The sequence below is a fragment of the Pyrenophora tritici-repentis genome, chromosome 3, assembly GCF_003171515.1.
Source record: "Pyrenophora tritici-repentis strain M4 chromosome 3, whole genome shotgun sequence".
NCBI classification, from domain to species: domain Eukaryota; kingdom Fungi; phylum Ascomycota; class Dothideomycetes; order Pleosporales; family Pleosporaceae; genus Pyrenophora; species Pyrenophora tritici-repentis.
The window spans coordinates 3,424,811-3,445,603 of record NC_089392.1 but is presented as its reverse complement, the minus strand read 5'-3'; the positions used below and the strand labels follow the sequence as shown (position 1 = coordinate 3,445,603).

At 50.8% G+C, this 20,793-nt stretch overlaps 7 protein-coding genes across 7 annotated transcripts; 2 read left to right on the top strand and 5 right to left on the bottom strand.

Moving 5' to 3' along the window:
* Positions 1-118: 118 nt before the first annotated feature.
* PtrM4_086920 (BetA, Choline dehydrogenase and related flavoprotein) lies at positions 119-2,017 on the bottom strand (the record flags this gene model as incomplete). The annotated part of the gene is made up of 1 exon (XM_001940047.1): positions 119-2,017. The coding sequence occupies one exon, from the start codon at positions 2,015-2,017 to the stop codon at positions 119-121; it is 1,899 nt and encodes a 632-aa protein (XP_001940082.1).
* Positions 2,018-2,892: 875 nt separating this feature from the next.
* On the top strand, positions 2,893-3,887 carry PtrM4_086910 (uncharacterized protein; the record flags this gene model as incomplete). The annotated part of the gene is made up of 2 exons (XM_001940048.2): positions 2,893-3,307; positions 3,391-3,887. 2 exons carry the CDS (start codon positions 2,893-2,895, stop codon positions 3,885-3,887), a joined length of 912 nt encoding a protein of 303 aa, XP_001940083.1.
* Positions 3,888-4,784: 897 nt separating this feature from the next.
* PtrM4_086900 (uncharacterized protein) lies at positions 4,785-5,282 on the top strand (the record flags this gene model as incomplete). Its single annotated transcript, XM_001940049.2, has 1 exon — positions 4,785-5,282. One exon carries the CDS (start codon positions 4,785-4,787, stop codon positions 5,280-5,282), a length of 498 nt encoding a protein of 165 aa, XP_001940084.2.
* A 3,551-nt stretch (positions 5,283-8,833) lies between these two features.
* On the bottom strand, positions 8,834-9,451 carry PtrM4_086890 (uncharacterized protein; the record flags this gene model as incomplete). The annotated part of the gene is made up of 1 exon (XM_001940050.2): positions 8,834-9,451. One exon carries the CDS (start codon positions 9,449-9,451, stop codon positions 8,834-8,836), a length of 618 nt encoding a protein of 205 aa, XP_001940085.2.
* Positions 9,452-12,172: 2,721 nt separating this feature from the next.
* Positions 12,173-13,948, bottom strand: PtrM4_086880 (PnbA, Carboxylesterase type B; the record flags this gene model as incomplete). Its single annotated transcript, XM_001940051.1, has 4 exons — positions 12,173-12,306; positions 12,360-12,495; positions 12,555-13,485; positions 13,539-13,948. The coding sequence occupies 4 exons, from the start codon at positions 13,946-13,948 to the stop codon at positions 12,173-12,175; spliced, it is 1,611 nt and encodes a 536-aa protein (XP_001940086.1).
* Positions 13,949-14,803: 855 nt separating this feature from the next.
* Positions 14,804-16,548, bottom strand: PtrM4_086870 (CypX, Cytochrome P450; the record flags this gene model as incomplete). The annotated part of the gene is made up of 4 exons (XM_001940052.2): positions 14,804-14,932; positions 14,986-16,002; positions 16,057-16,256; positions 16,341-16,548. The coding sequence occupies 4 exons, from the start codon at positions 16,546-16,548 to the stop codon at positions 14,804-14,806; spliced, it is 1,554 nt and encodes a 517-aa protein (XP_001940087.1).
* Positions 16,549-19,820: 3,272 nt separating this feature from the next.
* Positions 19,821-20,732, bottom strand: PtrM4_086860 (ABC-type uncharacterized transport system, ATPase component; the record flags this gene model as incomplete). Its single annotated transcript, XM_066106737.1, has 2 exons — positions 19,821-20,542; positions 20,591-20,732. 2 exons carry the CDS (start codon positions 20,730-20,732, stop codon positions 19,821-19,823), a joined length of 864 nt encoding a protein of 287 aa, XP_065963675.1.
* Between the last annotated feature and the right edge of the window lie 61 nt (positions 20,733-20,793).

Here is a 20,793-nt window from a genome sequence, read left to right as displayed (position 1 = left end):
ACTACTTATAGATCATAATGTTAGTTATAATCCGCCCGTCCGGGCCCAGTCTTGATATATCTCTTGTCAAGGTATCTGATTTGATAGTCTTCATGTTATAGTCTACCTGTAAAGTATACTACGTAGCCTTGATGATTTCATCTGCAATCTTCTCAGCCAAGGCGTAGATCAACGCCTGAGGATGCCCAGGGGGCAGAAGCGCAAGTGAACTGGCATCCATAACCCTCAAACCCTTGACTCCGATCACTCTCGCCTTGTTATCTACCACAGCGGTCGGGTCATCGATACGTCCCATCCGCGCAGTGCATGACGCGTGCATGACTGCCATTACGCTCGTTCGAATATTGCGCAGGATCTGCTCGTCCGTCTCCACATCCAAGCCCGGCCAGAACTCGGCATCACTCGCGCGGACGCTTCGGATCGCCTCTGTGTTGAACACACTGCGCGTGCGCCTGTACATGGCCACAGCGACCTCGACATCGCCCGGGTGGGTCAGCCAATTCGGATTGAGCAATGGACTGTCTGCGGGAGAGGCACTGGCAAGCATGATATTGCCTCGGGATAGTGGTGCGGCTAACGCAGCGAGAATAGACGCGTACATCTTTCCGTCCTTTGGCTGGTCAAGCCAAGGAATATTGAAACGGCCAATATGGGCCGCAGCCGGAAAATACTCGATATGAGGCCAGTCGTCTGGATACTGGAGTAGCTGGTCCCAGGTTGATTGGCTCAGATTTGCACTGCTGGGCATGCGCTCCCATGCTAGGAACTCGGCGACGTTGGTCGTCAACGGCCCAGTACGCGATAGGGTATATTTGGCGATGGATGCGGCAAGGGTGATAGGGTCGCCGATTACCTTGTTCAGGGTGTCGAACTTCATTTCGTACGTCGGTCCAAAAAGGGCATGGTCCGTCATGTTCTGCCCTACACCGGGGCGGTCCGCTAGTACGTCGATACCATATTCAGTAAGGTGTTTCGCGGGACCGATGCCAGACAGCATGAGTAGCTGCGGCGTGTGTACGGCACCGGCCGACAGGATTACCTCCTTCTTGGCAGTGATGGTGTATTTCAGCAGTCCTGCCGCGGCGACTTCAACGCCTGTGGCCGTTTTGTCCCCATCGAAAAGTACCTTGTTGACTCGTGATCCCAGATATACAGTGAGCTTGCTCATTTTCGCGTCTCTTGCCGCATAGAAGAATTCAGCCGAGCTGGACCGGACCTGGCCTTGCGGCTCTATTGTGGTTTGCGCGTAATGATATCCGTTCAGGACGCCTTGGTTAAACTTGTCCGTCAATTTCAACCCGAGTGCCTCGAAGCCCTTGGCGGCCCAAGTCGACCACACGGGTGTCCAGTTAGGGTAGGTCACCTGGATTGGCGCATTTGAAGATTCGCTAAAGTCATCCTCCACGTAGGCTGTTGTCGCATTGGCAAGGCGTGTCTTTGTGTTCGGCGGGGTGAACGTAAAGCTTTTCTTGAAGTATGGCAGAAACTGGTCGAACGAGTAGCTTTCGTCTCCAACGGCCTTTGCCCAGGCATCCAGAGCCCCTCGGTTTGGGCGGTGATGGATCATGAAGTTCAGGCCAGAAGATCCGCCAAGGCACTTGCCTTGCGCATAATGCATCTCGCGACCCCCTGCACCAGCTTGCGGGACTGTCCTCAAGCCATAGTCAACGGTTGGGATGCTGTCAGCGGGGTTTGACCCTACACCGATAATGTCACCTAGGGGTGCAGGACCGACGATAGGCTTGCCTAACTCGTATGACCCTCCGGCCTCGACGACTGCGACTGTAAAGCCAGCTTCAGCTAGACGGTAGGCAATGGTGTTGCCGCCTGTGCCACCGCCAACTACCACATAGTCATAAGACTGCTTAGCACCGAGCTTGCCTGTGAGACTTCCTAGAGACGTCTGGGTGAGACCGCCTAGAGAGGTCCATACGCTGTCAAGGATGGGGTCCAATATCGAATCCAGTAGTGGTAACGCGAGAACGGAAGGAATTAGAACCAGCTTCGAAAGGTGCATCTTTGAAGATAGAATACGGAGCCCCTAAAGCGGGTCTCTTTCTGTAAGTGTATGAAACCGAACACAATGGTTCCAGGCTGGAATCAATAGGTATTACCTGGACTAAAAGAAAACTCAACCTTTTATCACCAACTTCAGCTCTAATGCACATCCGTTTATCCACTTAACTTAACTACATTGAAATAGAATTCTAGAAATCCCTTCGCGTAGATCTTACGTTTTGAGAGAATTCGAAAAAGACATTTTCTAGTAGATCAAAAGTTCAGCTGGACTAATAGAGTTACCATTTGCCCCCCAAGTATGTTAAATTGAGCGGGCTCGATGCAAGGATGAGAAAATACGAGCGACGTATCGGAGGACCTTCTCTATTTGGCAAAGACTCGCCAAATTTTCCCTACCGCATCTTAGATCCAGTGGGCCTTACGCAAGCCTCAAAAGACTAGTAACCTATCATAGAACTTTCACTGTTCGTATCTTCCGGATCCGTGTTGAGGTTGAAGGGACTCCGGAAGAGGCTGCCGTGGTGCTAGCAGGGTATCTCATCGAGATGCACGAGCAACTGAGTACACATAGCTTTCGTCCCCGGTCCACAGGTTCTCGGCGAGGCTTTAGTGGGCTAGTCTACCCCACAGTCTTAATTGCGATCGTCGGGTGCATAGCCTACAACTTGGCTACCACATCGTCCAAGAGACAGAGCATGTGGTGCTAAAAGGATAAATAACCAGGACGCCTACTCGGTAGTGGTTAACGTCGAAAAACAACAAGCGCTTAGAAGAGTTCCAGCGAAGTCGAGACCCTGCTCTTGACAGCCCGATCGCTGGCTATACTAATTGCTCGTAAGCGGCATCGTTACCTTTCCGATACCAGCTACGACGATGAGATTCAGCATTGCCTCTCTGCTTTTGCAGCTGGCAGCGCTGTCCACAGCACAGTGGGACAACAACTCGACAGCTCCAATCGAGCTTGCGCCTGCACCATGGACACTCAAAGGCACCGTCTACACCGTAACTTTTGTACCCCTTTCGACCGACCTACCAACAAAAGCATTCCCACCTCTAGAACGGCAGTATGCATCAGCTGTAGAGGGAAAGTACCTTGGAATCCTTGGCCAGATACAGATCATCCGATACACTGATAGTCCTGTCGGTCCGTACGACGAGCTTCTAATCGTTCCGGGCTTCTTCAAGTACAACTACACGGATGCTTCCGGGAAGAAGGAGGAGAAGAAGAACGTTCGAGTTAGCAGGATCTACGTTAGCCAAAAGTATACGTGCTGGAATGGCAGAAAGAGTATGTACCTTCTCTATACCTACCGATCGTTTCATTTTGGACGCATTGTTCACCAAATGGTACTTTTGCTAACATGGAGGCAGACTGGAATATCCCTAAGCACCTAGCTCGATTCGATTGGGTCGAAAAGAGCAACGGTGAAACAACCGTCAAAGTCTACCCGCACGATACCACAGGCGACCCTTCCGAGTCCAAACCAGCGGAGAAGCCCTGGCTTCAGGCTACCTTCAAGCCAAACCTACCAATCGGCCTACCGTTTAGCACTGACCTATACGGTCTTCTTGGTGTCAACACAACGCTGGCTCAGCCGCCACTGCCATCCGGCGACGGCAGCTACGACGAGCTTCCAGGAACAGACCACTGGGCTGCCACCGTGCCGAATCAAGTGTCCAACCGCGCTACGCTCGGACTTGTTGACATGAACCAAGGGGATGGGGACGTGGTCGAGGGCCGTAGCACGAATGCGGTGGGTGATGAGTATTTCCCCAACTTCTGGCCTGGTATTCCTCGTCTGAATGTGGCGTCGAAACTTGAGGATGCCACTGTCACTTTTAGTGCACCTGATATTTGGAAAAATTAGATACAACATGTAATCATATGCGACACTACGCTCATAATAAATTTGTTGTCTTCAAACTTCCAAGATTTCTAGAAAGCCGAATGAAGCAAACCTTGACGTGAGGTGCATGACGTATTGGAGCTGATTCTATCAACTGTGTTGAGGATTCACGTCAGCTTCTCCTCGTCTCCATCGAATATAGCTGGTGGGAATTGATCCATGTACATTGATGTAGAAACCGTCATCAACTTCAGATTTACCGCATCGTGTACCTCTTTCTCGATTGCTACTTCCCACAAATGATGACTTCTAAGGTTCTATGGTTTCAATCATCTTGTATCCAAGGCATCCTGGATGCCACATTTAATGGAAACACTCTGCTATATTCCGCCGTTACATGCTCAAACTGTAAACTACGGGTGCACATGGTTAGCTCCTCACCGTGCGCATCATCGTGATGCGTAAACCCCATAGTTTAACATAGAAAGGTAGCTCCGCGTAGTCTCAAGTGACTTCCACCATTCATAGCTACTATGACCGATAAATCATTTTGAACAGATGTCTGAAGGAAATGTGTTGTTGTCTTCAGGGCGGGCTGGCCCGGTCGGTAGTGGCGTGAGACTAGCCTGACTTGGCGAGCTAATGACCCCCGCGGGCTGGTAAGTTACCGGTACCTAGGTAGATTCTGATCGATGAACAAAATTTACCAGCGAAACTCACATGCAGGAACAACGATAGCGGCGCGGATACCGCAGTCTTCCCAACAATGTAACCGTGGAACGGCCCAGGCATCTTTCTCAACGCATCCGACACGTGACCATTGCTGCCTGCCCGCCATAAGTAGGTACGCGGGTAGCATTTAAGCCAACGCATCTGCGCAGTCATCGCCCACCACCCCATGCTATCAAATCTGCCATCATGGCTTCCTCTACGGATATTGTGGATATGTTGGTATACCATCCCCACGACCTACTAATCGCCAAGTACTTCCCAGATGAAGATCTTCCTTCCCAATACGAAGATATTTGGGCATTCAGCATGATGTATGTAAACGCACGCTACTTCGAACGAATGCAAGACTCTCCGCCCTGCGTTCCCTGGCCACTGCCACCTCCGCGGCCACGCGAATCTCTCGAACCAGGTGTAGAGGAGTGGCGGAGTATAGCACTGGATGCAATTGATGCGCGCCTAAGCCTATATACATTTGGCGTCACCACACCACGCACGCAAACAACAAGCGCAGAAGAGGTCCAAAAGTCATCCGCTTCAGATCATGCTGTCCACCGCGCTCTTCGCATTCCTGAGCTGCTCGAGGCCATCCTTCGACATGCGACACACAAAGCGCAATATACTGCCTGGAACGTGAGCAGTCTTTGGCGAGACACGATCAGAAACATTCTCGCATCTGAATATTGATCATGCCATCCGTGCGCGCCTGTTCAACATGGCCAATCCATAGACTCCAGCAGCTTCACGTAGTTACAGCCCCCCGAGGATGAGGTCGCCGATTTAGAGTGTACAGCAGCAGCCATGGCATTCTCAAGCTTGCGCAGGTTCACTACCCCGGCAGACTAACACAGGCTAGCAAGTTATCTAAGCATGCCTGTATCGCGATCCAAAATGCCTACGAGCGCTGCAGGTGGCCGTTTCCTACGTCACTCTCGAACGATATAGGTCCACGATGGATAGACCTGAGCCAGTTTGAGATCAACCCCTACTTTCTGGACCTGGTCCCTGGCTGTACAGATCTAAGGCTTGGTAGGTGAGAAATTACAATACAGCCTAAGTTCGCGCAACATCTTGTCATCCGAAGGCAGCTTCCAAGCGCGGACTTTGACGAGCTCATTGGTCAAATGTTCATCACGCAACCCCCTTGTAAGGCATTGAGTATTCATGCTGTTGGGGCTCGTGCATATGAACTGCAGCCGGTAGCTCGGATAAGTAATGGAGAGGGAATCCGCGTAGGTGAATTTCTTGCAGCGCTCGAGAATCACGCCGACGTTGTGGTCTCGGCGTGGAAAATGCGGGCTGCGACTCTTCGGCGGAAAATCCAGGAAGAGTGTGGAATAACAAAAAGGTCGACCTTCTTGCTATCATAGCTTGAAGGTATATATTTGACAGGCTGACAAAAAGGATTGGACCGACTTCACCACCCCGGGACAGAAGCAGCGAGCCTGGACTGACCAAGACTTTCCAAAATTTATGGTATTTCTGGAACAGACCGGTAGTGATTCTGGATCGACGGTAAACCGAGTCTTTGGTCGTGGTGAGGAATTCCATGTCAGGTGCGAAAGCGAGTGGTACACCACTTCTTGATCGATTAGAATCATATGGTATTGGTAGTACGTGGAAAAAGTTTATTTCATGGTAACAACCAAAAGTCAGAACTCAAGAACCTGAATCGGTGTCTCATATATAAACAAGCGGCAAGCTTCTAATCGATCCTCATGTTACCTAGGCACAACCCATATTTACAGAAGTTCAAAAACCCAGGTGTCCTTGCAAAAATTATCCGCCTTGATAGCTATCTGAATTCAATGTGACAAAATCAGCTAGCGCAGGTGCTTTATTAGGTGTGGCCTCAACATAATAACGACGCTCAATGACGCTGCATTCTTCTAGGGCCATCTTCCTTGTCTTGCCCTTTTTTCTTACATCCCATCACCCGATTAAACACAGAGAACTGACTGTTTCGCGTAGTGCACCGATTCTAACCCCTGCTCGTTGATAACGCTGGTCTTCACTGATTGTCTATGTACCATTATACGTTGCGGGCCACCGCCCCGCTTCGCCACCTGATACACACATACGATGTGCAACAGTTCCTCTGTGCTATTGATTCGTTTCTGGATGTGGCTATATCCCGGCGCATCATGTGCAAGCAAAAGAGCGACTCGGATCGTTGATTGATGCCATCACACATGTTACCCCGGCCCATAGCTTGATCTCATGCAATTTTATCATGATTCCCTCCTTAAAAAACGCACCGTCTCTCTATATGCAAGGCTTGGGCGCCTTTCGCGGTACGCGAGGGCGGAGTGTGCGGGAGCGCAACGTGTACATGCGCTGGAAGGGTATACCCATCTCCCCCTCGGAGGACATCCAAGACTACACAGTAATCCTCGAAGCTCATATAGAGCTCAGAATCAACCAAACAGCTGGTGTCTACACCAGTAAAGCTCCTGCCAGAGATGGCAGACCTGATAACTCCGAATGACACACTTGGTAATGACGAAGGATGGCGTGTCGAAGTGGTCCAGATGATCGCCACACGCCAAAGTTTCTATATTAGCGACCCCGAATCAACAACAAAAGTTCGGTCCCTCATCCCTCTCAAGAATTACAAAAGAACCATGCGGGTCTGCATCAGACACCCCCAAAGGCGAACGGACCCATAGACCAAGCTCTCAAGCTACCGGAGATTATTGAGGCAATCATCCAACAAGCGACACCAGCCGTACAAGCAGCAGCATGGAATATCAACCACACTTGGCGCGATACAGTCAAGATTTTCATGCGTCCATATCAACCGCACCGCTCTAGTCCTTCCATGTATCGCGGCCAGGATATAGGTGCATATAAGCCATACGTCACACCGTTGCAAGCCGAGATTGCCCAAATAGAAAGGGTAGCCCCTACTCTTTCGCAATTGGCGGAAGTCGATTCTGACAAATTTTTCTTTCCGGCCACTATCATGCAGTCCCCGTTACTATCTCAAGAGGTATTCGACACTATCAACATATCGCATGAACGCTGTTTTCGACGAGACTATGGCCATCGAACGTACCGCAAACGACAATGGCTTGACCTCAGTCAGTTCGAATTTAACCCTTACCTCCTGTAGTTGTTGGGCAGTCGGGTCAAGTTACTGCTAGGCAGATGCGAGATTTATCTGAAGCCTAATTCCCACGGTCATTTCCTCTATAACCCGCACTTACTCAACATGGATCTCGCGAAAGATGTGTCATCAATGTTTATAACCGAGCCGCCATGCGAGACAATAGCTGTATGTGTCCCGAGCCATGGTACCCCGAACCTACGACCTGCACTGAAGATTTGGAATGTTGAAGGTATTTGAGTTGACCAGTTCTTAAACGCGCTGTAGAAGAGTACTGACCGTACCATCAAGCACGGGCTGGCTGAGACGAATAGTGCAGTGGAATTCATAAAACAGGCGCGTGCTTCTGAAGCAGTAAAGACAGGAGAGTAGAAGCACAAGGTGCCATGTGAGCCATTCCCTAAGTTCGTGTTGTTCTTTGAAGAGCCAGAATGTATAGGGAATACACTTTTTGCACGGCGGGTTCACCCTTTTTGTGGCGGGGACTATCGGAAGATATGGAGGGATGGGTGGGAGGAAGATTTTATAGTCTACTAGAGATCATTTCAACCAGAGAAGTGTATTGGAAACAGTTGTAAATCTCAAACAGTTTCGATGGCCGACCAGATCTATGAATGATTTGATCCACAAGAACCTAGTAGCCACCAGACTGCCGTAAAAACTTCTATTCTACTGCTGTTATCAATACTGTCTAGCGATTTGTACTACATTCGAATAGACCCTTCCCACTTGCTTCATTATGGCGTGTCAACCAATTTAAGATATACCCCATCGATGAAATTAAGCATCCTCGCAACAGAAGGACGCCGAGGTGAAAACTAGGAAATATGTGGCAGTGGTAGTGCCGCAAGCTGGAGGCGGGAATTCAAGCGCGATATGAGGGCCTTGCCGCGAAAGATCGCGAGCTGGTCATCGATTGCACGCACTTGCGCGTGTAAAGCTTGAAGACTTGAGCTAGCGTCATTGCTGGCAATGAAGTACGCTTCGTGCTTCCTGCAAAGTAGACTCCGCAACAATCAATTCAATCCGGTCACTCTCCTAGACCCACTTACCTATCTAGGTAGGGCTTAAACTCCTATAGGTAACTACTAGGCTTAAAGCGGTAATCAATCAATCCAATCTGAACCTTCTAGGACCCACTTAATTGATTGTTGCGGACTGTGCTGCAAAGACAGGATGGCCCACAAGTAGTCTCCTTCTTGTGTTCGGCAGCCCAGGTTGTGTAGCGCCGCAGCCATGCAGTACGGTCATAGCATCTGTTGAGGCTTCCGAAAACTGGATGGAATGGCTCTCCTGGGAGCGTCGAGGTATACATCCTGGCCGCCATCGGCGTCTCATTTCCCTCAGAGCTTTCAAGCAGCATGATCAACTGTGGGCTTGGTCCGGCGTCCATACACGCCCAGAAATTCTCCTCCTCCGCCATAGTCTTCCACGGACAGAAATTCATGGCTTCCATGCTCGCTAGTACACCAGCTTTCCACCGTGTGACAGCTTCTCCAATACATCCGTGAAACCCGTCCATCAGTATCCTAATTGTAATACCGGTGTCTTTTGTAATCCTTCCAATTCTCTTCAGGCGGTGTGACCTCCTTGGACCGGAGGGTGACTCAGGATCTGTCTGGTACGGGTAGTAATGGGCTCGATCGGTAAGAACCACGTACAATCCAAGAGCTCCGCGGGGAGGCTCTGTCGCATACATGGAACCGACAGCATCCATAAATATTTCTGAACGCGCCATAGGGCTCATGATGCTGGCATTCTTAATGGGCTGAAGCCCAATCACACAATGGTCTAGATGCTGCTTCATGTGGCTTGGCAGGATAGCCACCAGATAGGGGTTGAAGTTTAACTGGCTTAGACCTAGCCAAAGTCGGCCCTGCTTTTGTTTGAACCTTTGCGCATCTACGCTTCCAGGCTGCAACACCAACCTCAATACGATCACTGCAGCCTGTTCCGCGGGGGCAATGACTCCCATGGCCTGGTTTGGAAGATCCCGACGAGCTTCGACTGGAGCGCTGGAGGCGGGAAACGAATCCAATATATGTACTAATGGATCTAGGGCTGCAATCCGAAGTACGATATTTTCCCTGAGCAAGAATTCGGTAGTGGGCCTTGAGATGCGAAAGCGCTTCTTGATACGGTCACCATACTGGACAGCGGCACAGGAAGGCTCTTTCGGACATTCCAGATAGAGTATCCAAGAATGATTTCGCGCCACCTTTAGGACACATTCAGGGCTCGGTATTAAAACTCTGGACCCGAGTAGAGCAAAATGGCCTCCCAAGCCCCTACATTGCTAGTAACACTTGCGTGACTGAGCAAATTTTCTCTTGTGAAAGCAGCATGGTCTCTGGTTCCTTTGTGCAGTGAGAAATGGGGTATCGTTAGGTGTCCAATAAAGCCTTGGCTCAATTGGATTTCAACCTTGGTTCTCAACTCAATGACACTATCAGTACCAGGGTTCAATTTAACAACAGAATGCCTGCGAGACGACCCAGGTAGCGTGGAGTTTGCTATGAACGGGGTAAACCCTTGCATCAACCTGCGAAACGGAAGCAATCTGTGGGGATTCAACTACAAAGTGCCTAGACTTTGGCATCCAGCTGTGATCTGTGCCCGCGTTGGAGATGGAATCGGAAAATCGGAACCGTGGTCATGGATACCCTGTATAGTACCATCCCCGCTCTCGTGAGTTCCCGAATCCGCGCCTTCTGGAATCGCTCACGAAGTAGGACTGCCGCTGCGATTCTGGGCAGAGGTGCGCTCACGCTCCGGTAGGGAACCAGACCGAGCATATAACATACCGAATACTGTGATTCTGCCTTAGGTCCTCTTCCGGTGCCCCGCCTCGAAGTGCACTTTGGTATCAGCATCGACTTATCGCGTGTTCCAATTGCTGCCGAAAGTCATTATCTGGGAGGTCGATGTTTCGTGGTTGCTGCGTCGGCTCTCGGTGCTAACGATAAGGCTAATGACGTAATCGGGCCCGTGCTTACGCGCGAGTCATAAGATTTAATCTAGGCTCCAAGGTCACGTTCTACCCTGCACTTGTCAATATATTGCGCGCAGCGCTTCGTCATTTATTTCAAAATTCCATATTCTTGCCCTCAGGTCTATTTCACCATAACCGGCAGCGATAGGCTCTTGCTCATAGACGACATCAAGCATGCCGACCCCACCAAGTACCATCCTGAGGACGTTCTGATCCTTAAGTACTCGACGAGGATGTGACCGACTCATACTCGAGTCGACATGCAGATCTCTACGACCGAGCACATATACGCGAAATAAGCGGAGTGGGAGTGACACACATCATCTATTAGACCTTCAGTCGAGCCTGCCCGTCATTCTGGATGTCCCCATCGTGTTCTAAATATTAATGAACTGTTAGAGAACATCCTCTGCAAAGCCGCACCAAGCACACAGCACATGGCATGGAATGTATCAAAACGTTGGAGAGACACCTTAATGGTGATATTCAAAACTCATTACCGCACACCGCATCCATTTCCACCCGTTGAACATGGGCAGATCATCGAACGCAGCCTTTCGTGGCTACAGCCTTCAAGCCACGAGCTCGCTGAGACACATGACAGGATGGAAAGCATTTCACGAGAAAATCCACCGGAACCCGAAATATGGCAGAGAATTTGTGTTCCGGCCTACTTAACACAAGCCGAGGAGCTTTCGCTATCCACATTTGACTTGTATCATACGCTCATCAACAAAGCATGCCCACCAAGCCGCTGGCCATTATTACCTTCACTGCCAGACCTCAAAGATCTATTTGATACCATGTTCCTGACACAACGACCTTGCAAGGCCATAGGTATCTACAGAGCTTCATGGCCACTAAAGCCAGTCGCGAGGGTGTGTCGCGCAGACGGCTTTCGTGTCAGCAATATTTTGGACGTAATAAAACAGTACCTTGCTTCGACAATCGATCAATGGCGAGGAATTGAAGCGAGACGGATGCGACGAAACCTTGCTGAAAATAGTTGGTTTTATTTTTCTTCACCTAGGGGAAAGCGTGGCGTTTGGTCTACGTCAAAGTTCCCAAGGCTTGTCCTGTTCCTCGAATCTACCGATTCATCCCTACCAACATTGACGCGAAGACTGTATGCCGATGACGAAGATCTCTACACAAAACATGAAAAAGAGTGGCTCTCGGATATGGCTGCACAATCAGAGCATATACCTTGACTTTAGATATCACACGTAGTTGAGCAATCTTTCGGTAATTCTATCCAACGAATGGTACTGTTTTTCTTTCTCAATAGCGGCTTCATGATGCTTAATGGTGGGGGTGTATGCAAACTGGAAGGGACTGATGCAGTCGTGTTCAGCCCAAGTGGAAGCTGTGCACGGTGATAGCACGAATGTAACTTTAAATTGCAGGCGGGCTATCACATCTAGCTAGTAATCTTATTGCGTCTAACAGATATAGTGGAAGTCTACAGAAGTTTCCTTATCGGACCAAGTTGTTGATGTACTCCACGCCTGTCTCCCGATCATCGTCCGCCTCAATATAGCTCACGTCTTTCCGAAAAACAAAGTTCGTCGCGTTACTTGCGTAGCTTGGCCACATGGGTGTTTGAGGGACTATCTCTTTGTGTCAGCGCGCTGTTAACGTGTCAAGCTAACCGTTCACTCACCTCCATGCCCGTTCGGATCAAGATCGTAGGCAAACGCCGTCCACATCCTCATGACGAGTTTCGAGAGCGCAATATTCTCCGGGGTGTTTCCCAGCGGGGTGAGCTGCTGCTCCTTGTTGCCGAAGACGAAGGGTATCTGCCGCAGTTGTTAGCCGTTACGCGTCTCCCTGGGTCTATGCAAGATGCTGTACTAACCTCAGAGAAGTGATTGACACCAATGCTATCCGGCGTATTGTTGAACTTTGGCGCATCCCACCGATACGAATAAACTCCGTCGACATGCTTACTCATACTCTCTGCCAACAACCTCCTCGGAGCATACATTGTCAAATCCGAGGCGATACTCTGGTACCGCTTGTATTGCAGTCCATACTGCGGCCACGTCCTGTTTCCCCATCCGTACGGCTCACCAAGTGCCGGGTCATTCGGGTACAGCTCCAGCAGTCTCTTTGCGACGGTCTCATTCACATTCCAGCGCTTGGAGTGTACGAGTTCGTTGATAGCGCCGGCATCGTTGTTTACGCCGTTTACACCGAAGCCCTCGTCGGTGTTGGTGCCGAGGATGAGGGGGATTTTGGTGAACTTGCCTTCTTTCAACGATTGCTGGCCATATCGTGGGATGAAACTGCCGTCGATGACGTGGAACCATTCGAGACCCAGGTAGCCGTATGGTGCGATGGTCTCGTAAGGCACGTCGCGTAAACATTGTAGCGTGTCTGTAGCGCTTGCACAGCCGACCGACTGGGTCAGGTTATCGTACATGTGCTGGTACCAGTCTGTTCCGTTAAGAGGCGCACCGACGGCATTGCCGCTTTCGAGAATGGCCGCACGGAAGAGCCCTTCATTATCGCCGTTGTATGCGGCAATGTGGTCACCCACGGAGTATGCGCCCGCAGACTCGCCCCAGATAGTTACCTTGGTCGGGTCACTACCAAAAGACGAGATATGTTTATGAACCCACTGCATGGCAAGTCGCTGATCTCTTAGACCCAAATTCTGGGAACCCGCTTCTTCGACCTCTTTGCTATAAAGAAAACCGAATGCTGCCATGCGGTAGTTGATGGACATGCCGATGACGGGCTTATCGTTGAGCACCGATTGCTGGACAATGTAACTCATGTTGTACCTATCTTCCATGAGTTTTTAACCCAAAAGATGAGCTGGGAGACAGTGACTTACCGTGGGTCACTGGTAGCCCCCTGCTGCCACCCGCCGCCATAAATCCAAAGCAACACCGGCAATCCAGTTTGGTTTGTCCTCGGCTTGACAATATTCAAGTTCAAGCAGTCCTCTCCGAGCTTCGTCCAGTTCCCAGCAACCAGCGTATTCGTGTCTCCGCCATATCCTGTACAATCCAGGCCATACTGCGTAGCATCATGATGCGCCTCCGGTGCATCGGCGACTAGCTTAGCAGGAGCAAAGCGTACAGGCTTCGGCGCATACTTGACACCAAGGAAAATATCTTGGTCGAACTCTTCCAGGTAACGTCCTTGGTAGACACCAGCTTTGGAGTGGATGACAGGAGATGTGGCGGCGAGGGTGGCTGTAGCAAAGGATGCGCATGCTAGATACGGCCTGAGGAACTTCATTGTCGACGACGAATCACCAGCCGCAGGATCATTGTGCTCTTGCTGCGCATGCTTAGATATATGCTTGGTATTCCCGCTATCCTTCCATGCTTCTTGTCAAGGAAAGTCCACGGAAGCATTGCTCCTGAGCATCTGGGACTTTCCACCAATGGACTCGGCGGCTGAACATCGCCATATATTCGGCAATCGATTACCTATGGACTAGTTACACGGGACGCCTCACCTGGGTATCGTAAAATACTTTACAGTGTGGGTAAGCGCCTAATAGGCATGTCTGGCAACTACAGTGGCCTTTTTCCACTAGTATGTCAGGTATTTTATGACACCCGGGTGGCCTAGTCGGCTTTTGATAACTAAATGAGAACAGCATACAGAGTTAGCGATTGCTTCTTCACTCCTGCTCACACCAATATGCTACCAAATTGCACTTCAACAAAAGTATTGCATGAGCATGTGTACGACTGATACAGTTCCCCTGTTTAAGCTACAGTTTTTGCTCATGGAAGCAACGCTTTAGCCGGTACTATGAATCATGACGTTTTTCCTCTTGCAGGTCGCCTCGTCAATCTGGGGTAAAGCAGTAGCTGCACGCTACCCCACATTGGAACCCGTACCCGACCCACCTCACGACTAGACCTTTTTTTTCATGAACCTGGTAGGTGGGAAAATCTTCGCAGCCTTGCTTGGCCTATTTGCTTGGCTTCATTAGGAGCGGGACTTGAGCTGTTCGCGCTATGGTGGATGCAGCAAGTGATGGCGGGTTAGTCGAATTTTCGATGACTGAGCACAGGGGTGCAAGGGGAGAGGAATGAAAAGAGGAGCAATGCGATGGATAGCTAAGGATCAAGTCGATATTCATTCCACTCTGTGCTCTCGCGCAGTAACTATAACCCGCATGCCCTCTTGAAGGAAGACTCCGTGGTAGTTTGCAGACGACCATGGCTTCTCCGGACACGCCAGGGCCCAGTCAAAATGCCGAAGAAACTAGACAGACAAATTAGTTAGCACCACCCCAGCATCACGAAGAAGTGACTAACCTCAAAGATAACCTTTCTAGTCTCTAGCCATGCGATCGGCTTACCAAGACATTGGTACTTTCCGGACCCGAAAATCATCTCCGTCGTGCGCTTCATCGCAGCCAAATGTTCCTGCTGCGCGCCGTCGGCGCTTTCGTCGAGCAGCCAGCGCTCCGGTCGGAAATAGTCTGCGTCTTCGCCGAACAGGTCTTTGTCGCGTTGTAGGCCGTAGACGCTATAGCCGACATTCGTGCCGCCTGGCAGGAAATGCTCCTTGCCACCAATAACCACCGTGTCCCCGCCGCGGGGTACCTTTTTCGGCGCGATATCAGTAAGAGGAGGATGGATGCGGAACGCTTCGTACACCACGGCTGTCAGATATGGTAGGCTTCTCAGAGTATCGTCAGATACAATGTTAGGTGCAGGCGCTGCATGACCTGACGATACGGCTGCGTCAATCTCCGCCTGGAGACACCTGTATACCCGCTGGTGTGTCATCAGGTACAGCATGGTCGCTCGAATCGCCGTCGCAGTGGTATCCGATCCAGCCAAGATCTGGAGTACAGATTCGGTGACGAGGTCGTCTCTCGGTAGTCCGTGGCGGATGAAGGACGCGAGCATGTCTGAGCGACTGTCGGTTGGCTTCTCCAGTCGCGAATCGATGAGCTCACGCGCTACGGTCATCATCTTGCCAAAACCAGTCTTGTCTTTCTCTGATGGTCCGATAAGGCGCGCAATGGGCGACCAATGGAAGTATTGTGTTACTCCGAGACCAGCTATGAGATTCATGATAAACATGCCATCTCTGCTTGAGCTGATGTAACCGTCGAGATCAGCGTCGGCTTCGAGGTCTCCAAATGCTTTTCCGAATCCAATCTTGCTGATGACATCAAGAGTGAGGTACTGTATCTTTTTCGCAAGGTCCACGGGCTTATATTGAGTGGGAGTGGATAGATACTTTGACCTGATTAGTCTCAGAAATTGCTGTACGTGCTCGTCAATGTCCGACTCCAGCGAGAGGTTCTCCTTGCCAGAGTACTGCGATCCACATCAGTATCTCGATTGACGGTCATCCCTGCACGATATACATACTCCAGAGGCCATCTGCTGACGTCTCTTGGTGTGCTTGGCCTCGTCAAGTAGACTGAAGACATGGTCTTTTCCAACCTCCATGCGCGTCGCAGCATAGTACCATGTCGACCGAGTGTATGGTGAGCGTACTCCGCTCATGCGCGCCAGCACATCTGGCGACGACGTGATCAGCTCATTGGGCCCGATCCTGGCAATGGGGCCTATCGCATGCTGTTAGCGAGAGGCTGAGGGCAGATGTCGTGCGCAAACGACGTTGTTTCTTGACAAAAGTCTACTCTACTCACCATATTGGTCGGTGACTTGCTTATACCAGACATGCGAACGTCGACTTAGGATTGCGCGGATATGCAGCACCTCGGACCATCCCGTACTGGCAGGACCGGGGAACGTTTGAAGGCGGCGGTATTCACGGTGCTTCTTCACCACGTACCCCGCCAGCGCGACAGACAACAGCAACCATATCGCCGTGGAAGGCTGCGCAAACAGAAACATTATCGATGCGCAACGGAATGATTACACAACATGCGAGAGCATGAGGGTTATGTGCTTGCTTTAAACACGCCTGAATCACTACACCCCGCATGTTGACGGCAAGTCAGCCTGCAGTTCTCCTACCGATGTAGGCTTCGTTCCTATCGACGAAAAAGCAAATTCCCAACCATCGACTAGTTGCTTAGCAGTAGACCCAATCACCTGGGTGACATGAAATACTGGACAGGGTGGGCAAGCACCCAATAGACGTGTCTAGCGACTACAGTGGCTTTTTTACACTAGTATGTCCAGTATTTTATGACACCCGGGTGCAATGGTTGATACTGGCGCACATCTCCCGCGACGCAGCACATGCGACCTTCGCCCAGCTGCAGCAACCCTGCTACATGTGCCTACCAAGACCTTCTCCCATATCACCGAATCGCAAAAGTCCCACAAAACCATCATGGGGTTCTTCATCTTTTGTGACAACCCACCGCGCGCCTGTCGACAATCAAACGCGCCATTATATAATGCCATCGTGGACTGAAGACGGACAACGCAGTGCGCGGTCCCGTAGCCCACCAAGAGCCTCCTTCTGTAACGCTTCCGAAAGACCCATGAGATGAGCCTTATCGCCATCAATCCCGCTCACCCGGAAAGCTCGCAAGATACTCTTCCAAAACCCCCACCACATCCCCCTGCGCATCCCTCAACCTCTTCTCCCTCACCCCACCTCCACCCCCCTTCTCCCTCTCCCTCTTCTTCTCCACACCCACCGCCCTCCTATGCGCCCGACTCCTCACATGCAACGCCCAATCATTCTCCGTCACAGCAACCGTGCCACAAGTCTCGCAAACCCTCTTCTGCCACAGATCTGGTCTTTGGCCAAGATCGTACTCGCGCTTCGGCGTCAGCATCTCTGCTGCGGCTGCGGAAAGTGACGACGGTTCTGGGAGCGGCTGGTTGGCCAGGAAGCGCTGGGTTATTGTTGTAGCAGGCTCGATGACATTGGTGTGCCAGGCTGCGAGGTCGGAGCCGTCGACAAGGAAAGTGGTGGGTTTTGAGCCGGTGCTGAGGAGGGCGTGGAGGAGCTTGATGCGGATCCATTTGATCTGGCGGTTTGCATATTGTCGGGTTGCGGCTTGTGTTTTTTCAATGGCTGCTGTTTTGAGCTTTTCGAGCTCGGGTTCGGACGGCGAGTTGTTGGATTGCGCATCTTGGTATTCGAGAAATTCTTTGTATCCGATGGATACCCAGATGCCTCGGGTTTGATCCAGGGGTGAACCGGTTACGGACTGGTGGTTTTTAGCAAAGTTGCTGAGTTCTTGGACTTCTGAAAGCAGGCCTCTGGTTATCATCTTGTCGACTCGTCCGTTGAGTCGTGTGTGTAGTACGTCCTTGCTCGCATGGACCCAGAACACCAGGGTGTTGAAACGGAGACTCGAGTGAGCCGCTGCACAATCCCCTGCCGATGGCGACTTTTCTCGCTTTAGTCTTTGCTCACTATATAGCTGTGACGCCGGCCTGCCTGTTCTAAGGTAAATCTCAAGCGAGCGCTGGATCTTCCGCCGTTCATTAGGATGCCATCGATCAGCCATGACGGGGTCGACTTCTTTCAGCTTAGCGAGCAAGACATGCGTCGGCTCTTCCAGCACAGGCAAAGCTTTGGTATCCTCATTCAGAATTAACGCAGGTTCATCCGCAAGCGCGTCCTGGAACAAGAGAGATTGCGTATAATAGTGCGTCCCACCAACCAGTATCGGCAGTTTTCCTCGACTTCGAATCTCATCAATCTAGACACGTTAACACATACCCACACCGCTAGCAGGTTTACAAAAATAAAAAAGTCATACAATACTCAAAGCCTCGCCAACAAATTTCCCCACCGTCCAAGTCTCCTCCTCAAGACCAATGCAGCCGAGAAGATGATGCGGCACACCCTTCATCTCCTCTACAGTAATCTTATTTGTGATGATAGGTAATCCGCGATACAGCTGCATAGCATCCCCATTAATTATCTCGCCATTGAACTTATGTGCAATTTCAACCGCCAGCTACGCTATAGTGATCAGCCCGTGTTTCCGCACGAGGGAAGTGAGTGAAGAAGAAATACATCCGATTTCCCCGTCCCTGTCGCACCGATGATTGTGATTAATGGCTTTAGCGATGACGCTTTCGCCATTTTATATGTGCTGAGTTTCCTGATGAGGTGGAACATGCGTTTGTGGAACTGGGGTATGGTAACTATCGGCTGCGCCAGCGGAAAATGCGTGGTATGCGCGGTGCGGGATACGCTTTTCCTTGTTGGTGTTAGCGTTGGATGTCGTCTTACGCCAGGGCTTTATGGGACCTGTAGCAACGGCAGCAGTGCTTAGCTGTGGATGTTACAAGATGTAGAGGCCGTGCATATTGGAATGATAGACACGAGTCAATGGCTCAGCTACAAAGATCACACAGTATCCAGCATTTCTCTCCCATGAATACCCTCCCTACCCACCAAACAACCCCCCCAAACCCCTCTTCCCCTTCCCATACCCCCCCACAAAAGCCCCACTAATCCTCCTCTACTACCTCGCTTTACCACCTACTTCCATCCCACAACTACGCACACCATCAAGACCCACACACCCTACAAAAACACCGTGCACGCAATTAGGTATGCGTCTCCAGCAAAATTTCCATCTCTTTGCATCCCGTGCGCTAGCTAGGAAGAAAGTCCTCTTAACCATTAACCATGCTTTACCGTATAGATCTAGCACGACATCTCTAGCCCACACATGCCACAGTCCAAGTCATCACGCACCGCTCTGTTTACTTCAGTCTTTTCACGCTGCACCATGCGATGCTCATGCGCGCTGACGCTTGGGGTGATGGTGAAATTGTTGTAACAATTCATTCCGTATACTTGCACAGCTTTTCAGCAATGGGCTATGTAGAGATGGGTCTGGAGTACAAGTTAGAGGAGCGGGGTGGGAGACAAGATATAGGCTGTGGGGTGAGATGAAGTAGTTTTGTTATAGTTTACGATTTCACCTGGATGAGTAGCAAGGGAGGATATAAATGGGGTTTTAGTAGAGTATATGTGATATTGGTGATAAAGAAAGGTGCATTGGGCAAGACAAGACAAGAGAGACGTATGTATACCTCTCCTCTGCCTTTTGTCCACGTTGAAGTTTTTGAAAGGGGTATCATCGTTGAGAGCCACCCAAACGCCTGTTGAAAACGCCAACGACGACGTGAGATGTTGAAGCGCGTCGTGTGTATATGCTTTGGGAAAAAGTCCGCGCGTCCTACTTTTCGGTCCTCTTCTCCGCACCATAGCCACCCTTTCCGTCCAGGCTCTGATACGCCATGCCCTCGCCCTTTCCATTCCTTGGTCCTCTCTCATTCAGATCCTCTTGCAGCCATTTCAGTACCAATTCTCCCAGTTGGCTGTTTCCCGTGTACATCCTCTCGCTCTGTTCAACCTTAACGCCCATGTCCTCGGTGCTGCCCCACTTCTTGACCTTGCCCAGACTCATGTGGACGAGATGCGTCGGCCACGTAGCGAGGTTGTCCAGGATATGTGTCGCATACACGATGGTGCATGGGCGTTCCTGCGTTTCCTTCTTCAGGAAGTTGAGGAAGTTGCTGCGCGATAGCAGATCCAGGTCGACGGTAATCTCGTCCAGCAGCAGGATAGTCCATGGCCGTAGGAGACCCATTGCTAGTTGTACTCGTCGCCTCTCACCGTCTGAGACGGCGTGCATGCGCCAGCTCAAATCAATGTCCAGGATGCGTATGAGCTCGTCGCGACGCTCGGTGTAGTAATCGCCGCCGATGGATGAGAGGAGCGTGGGAACGTCAATGTCTGTACGCACGATGGGGTTGAGCACCCATTCGAGGCCAAGATAGGTGACACCTTCAAGGCCCATCTTGAATGGGTCAACGCCCGCAATGTGGACGGTGCCAGAGGGTGCCATGCGCTTTCCGGAGAGGAGACGGAGCAGCGTAGTTTTACCCGCGCCATTAGCTGCTATTGTCAGCTTCTGCTCTGTCTCATGAGTCTGGTGTCGCATACCTCCAATCAGAAGGGTCCTACTTCCCGGAGGAAGATCCAGCAACACGTCCTTTAATCCATTCGAGCCGTCTGGAAAGAGATAGCTGAGGTTCTTGACATCGATTGACGGCGCAATATCTTTATTGGGGGCTGTTCCTGACATGGTGATGTTCTTTTGAGTATGCAATAGCAATGGTTGCTATTGTTGGGATGAGGAGACTACA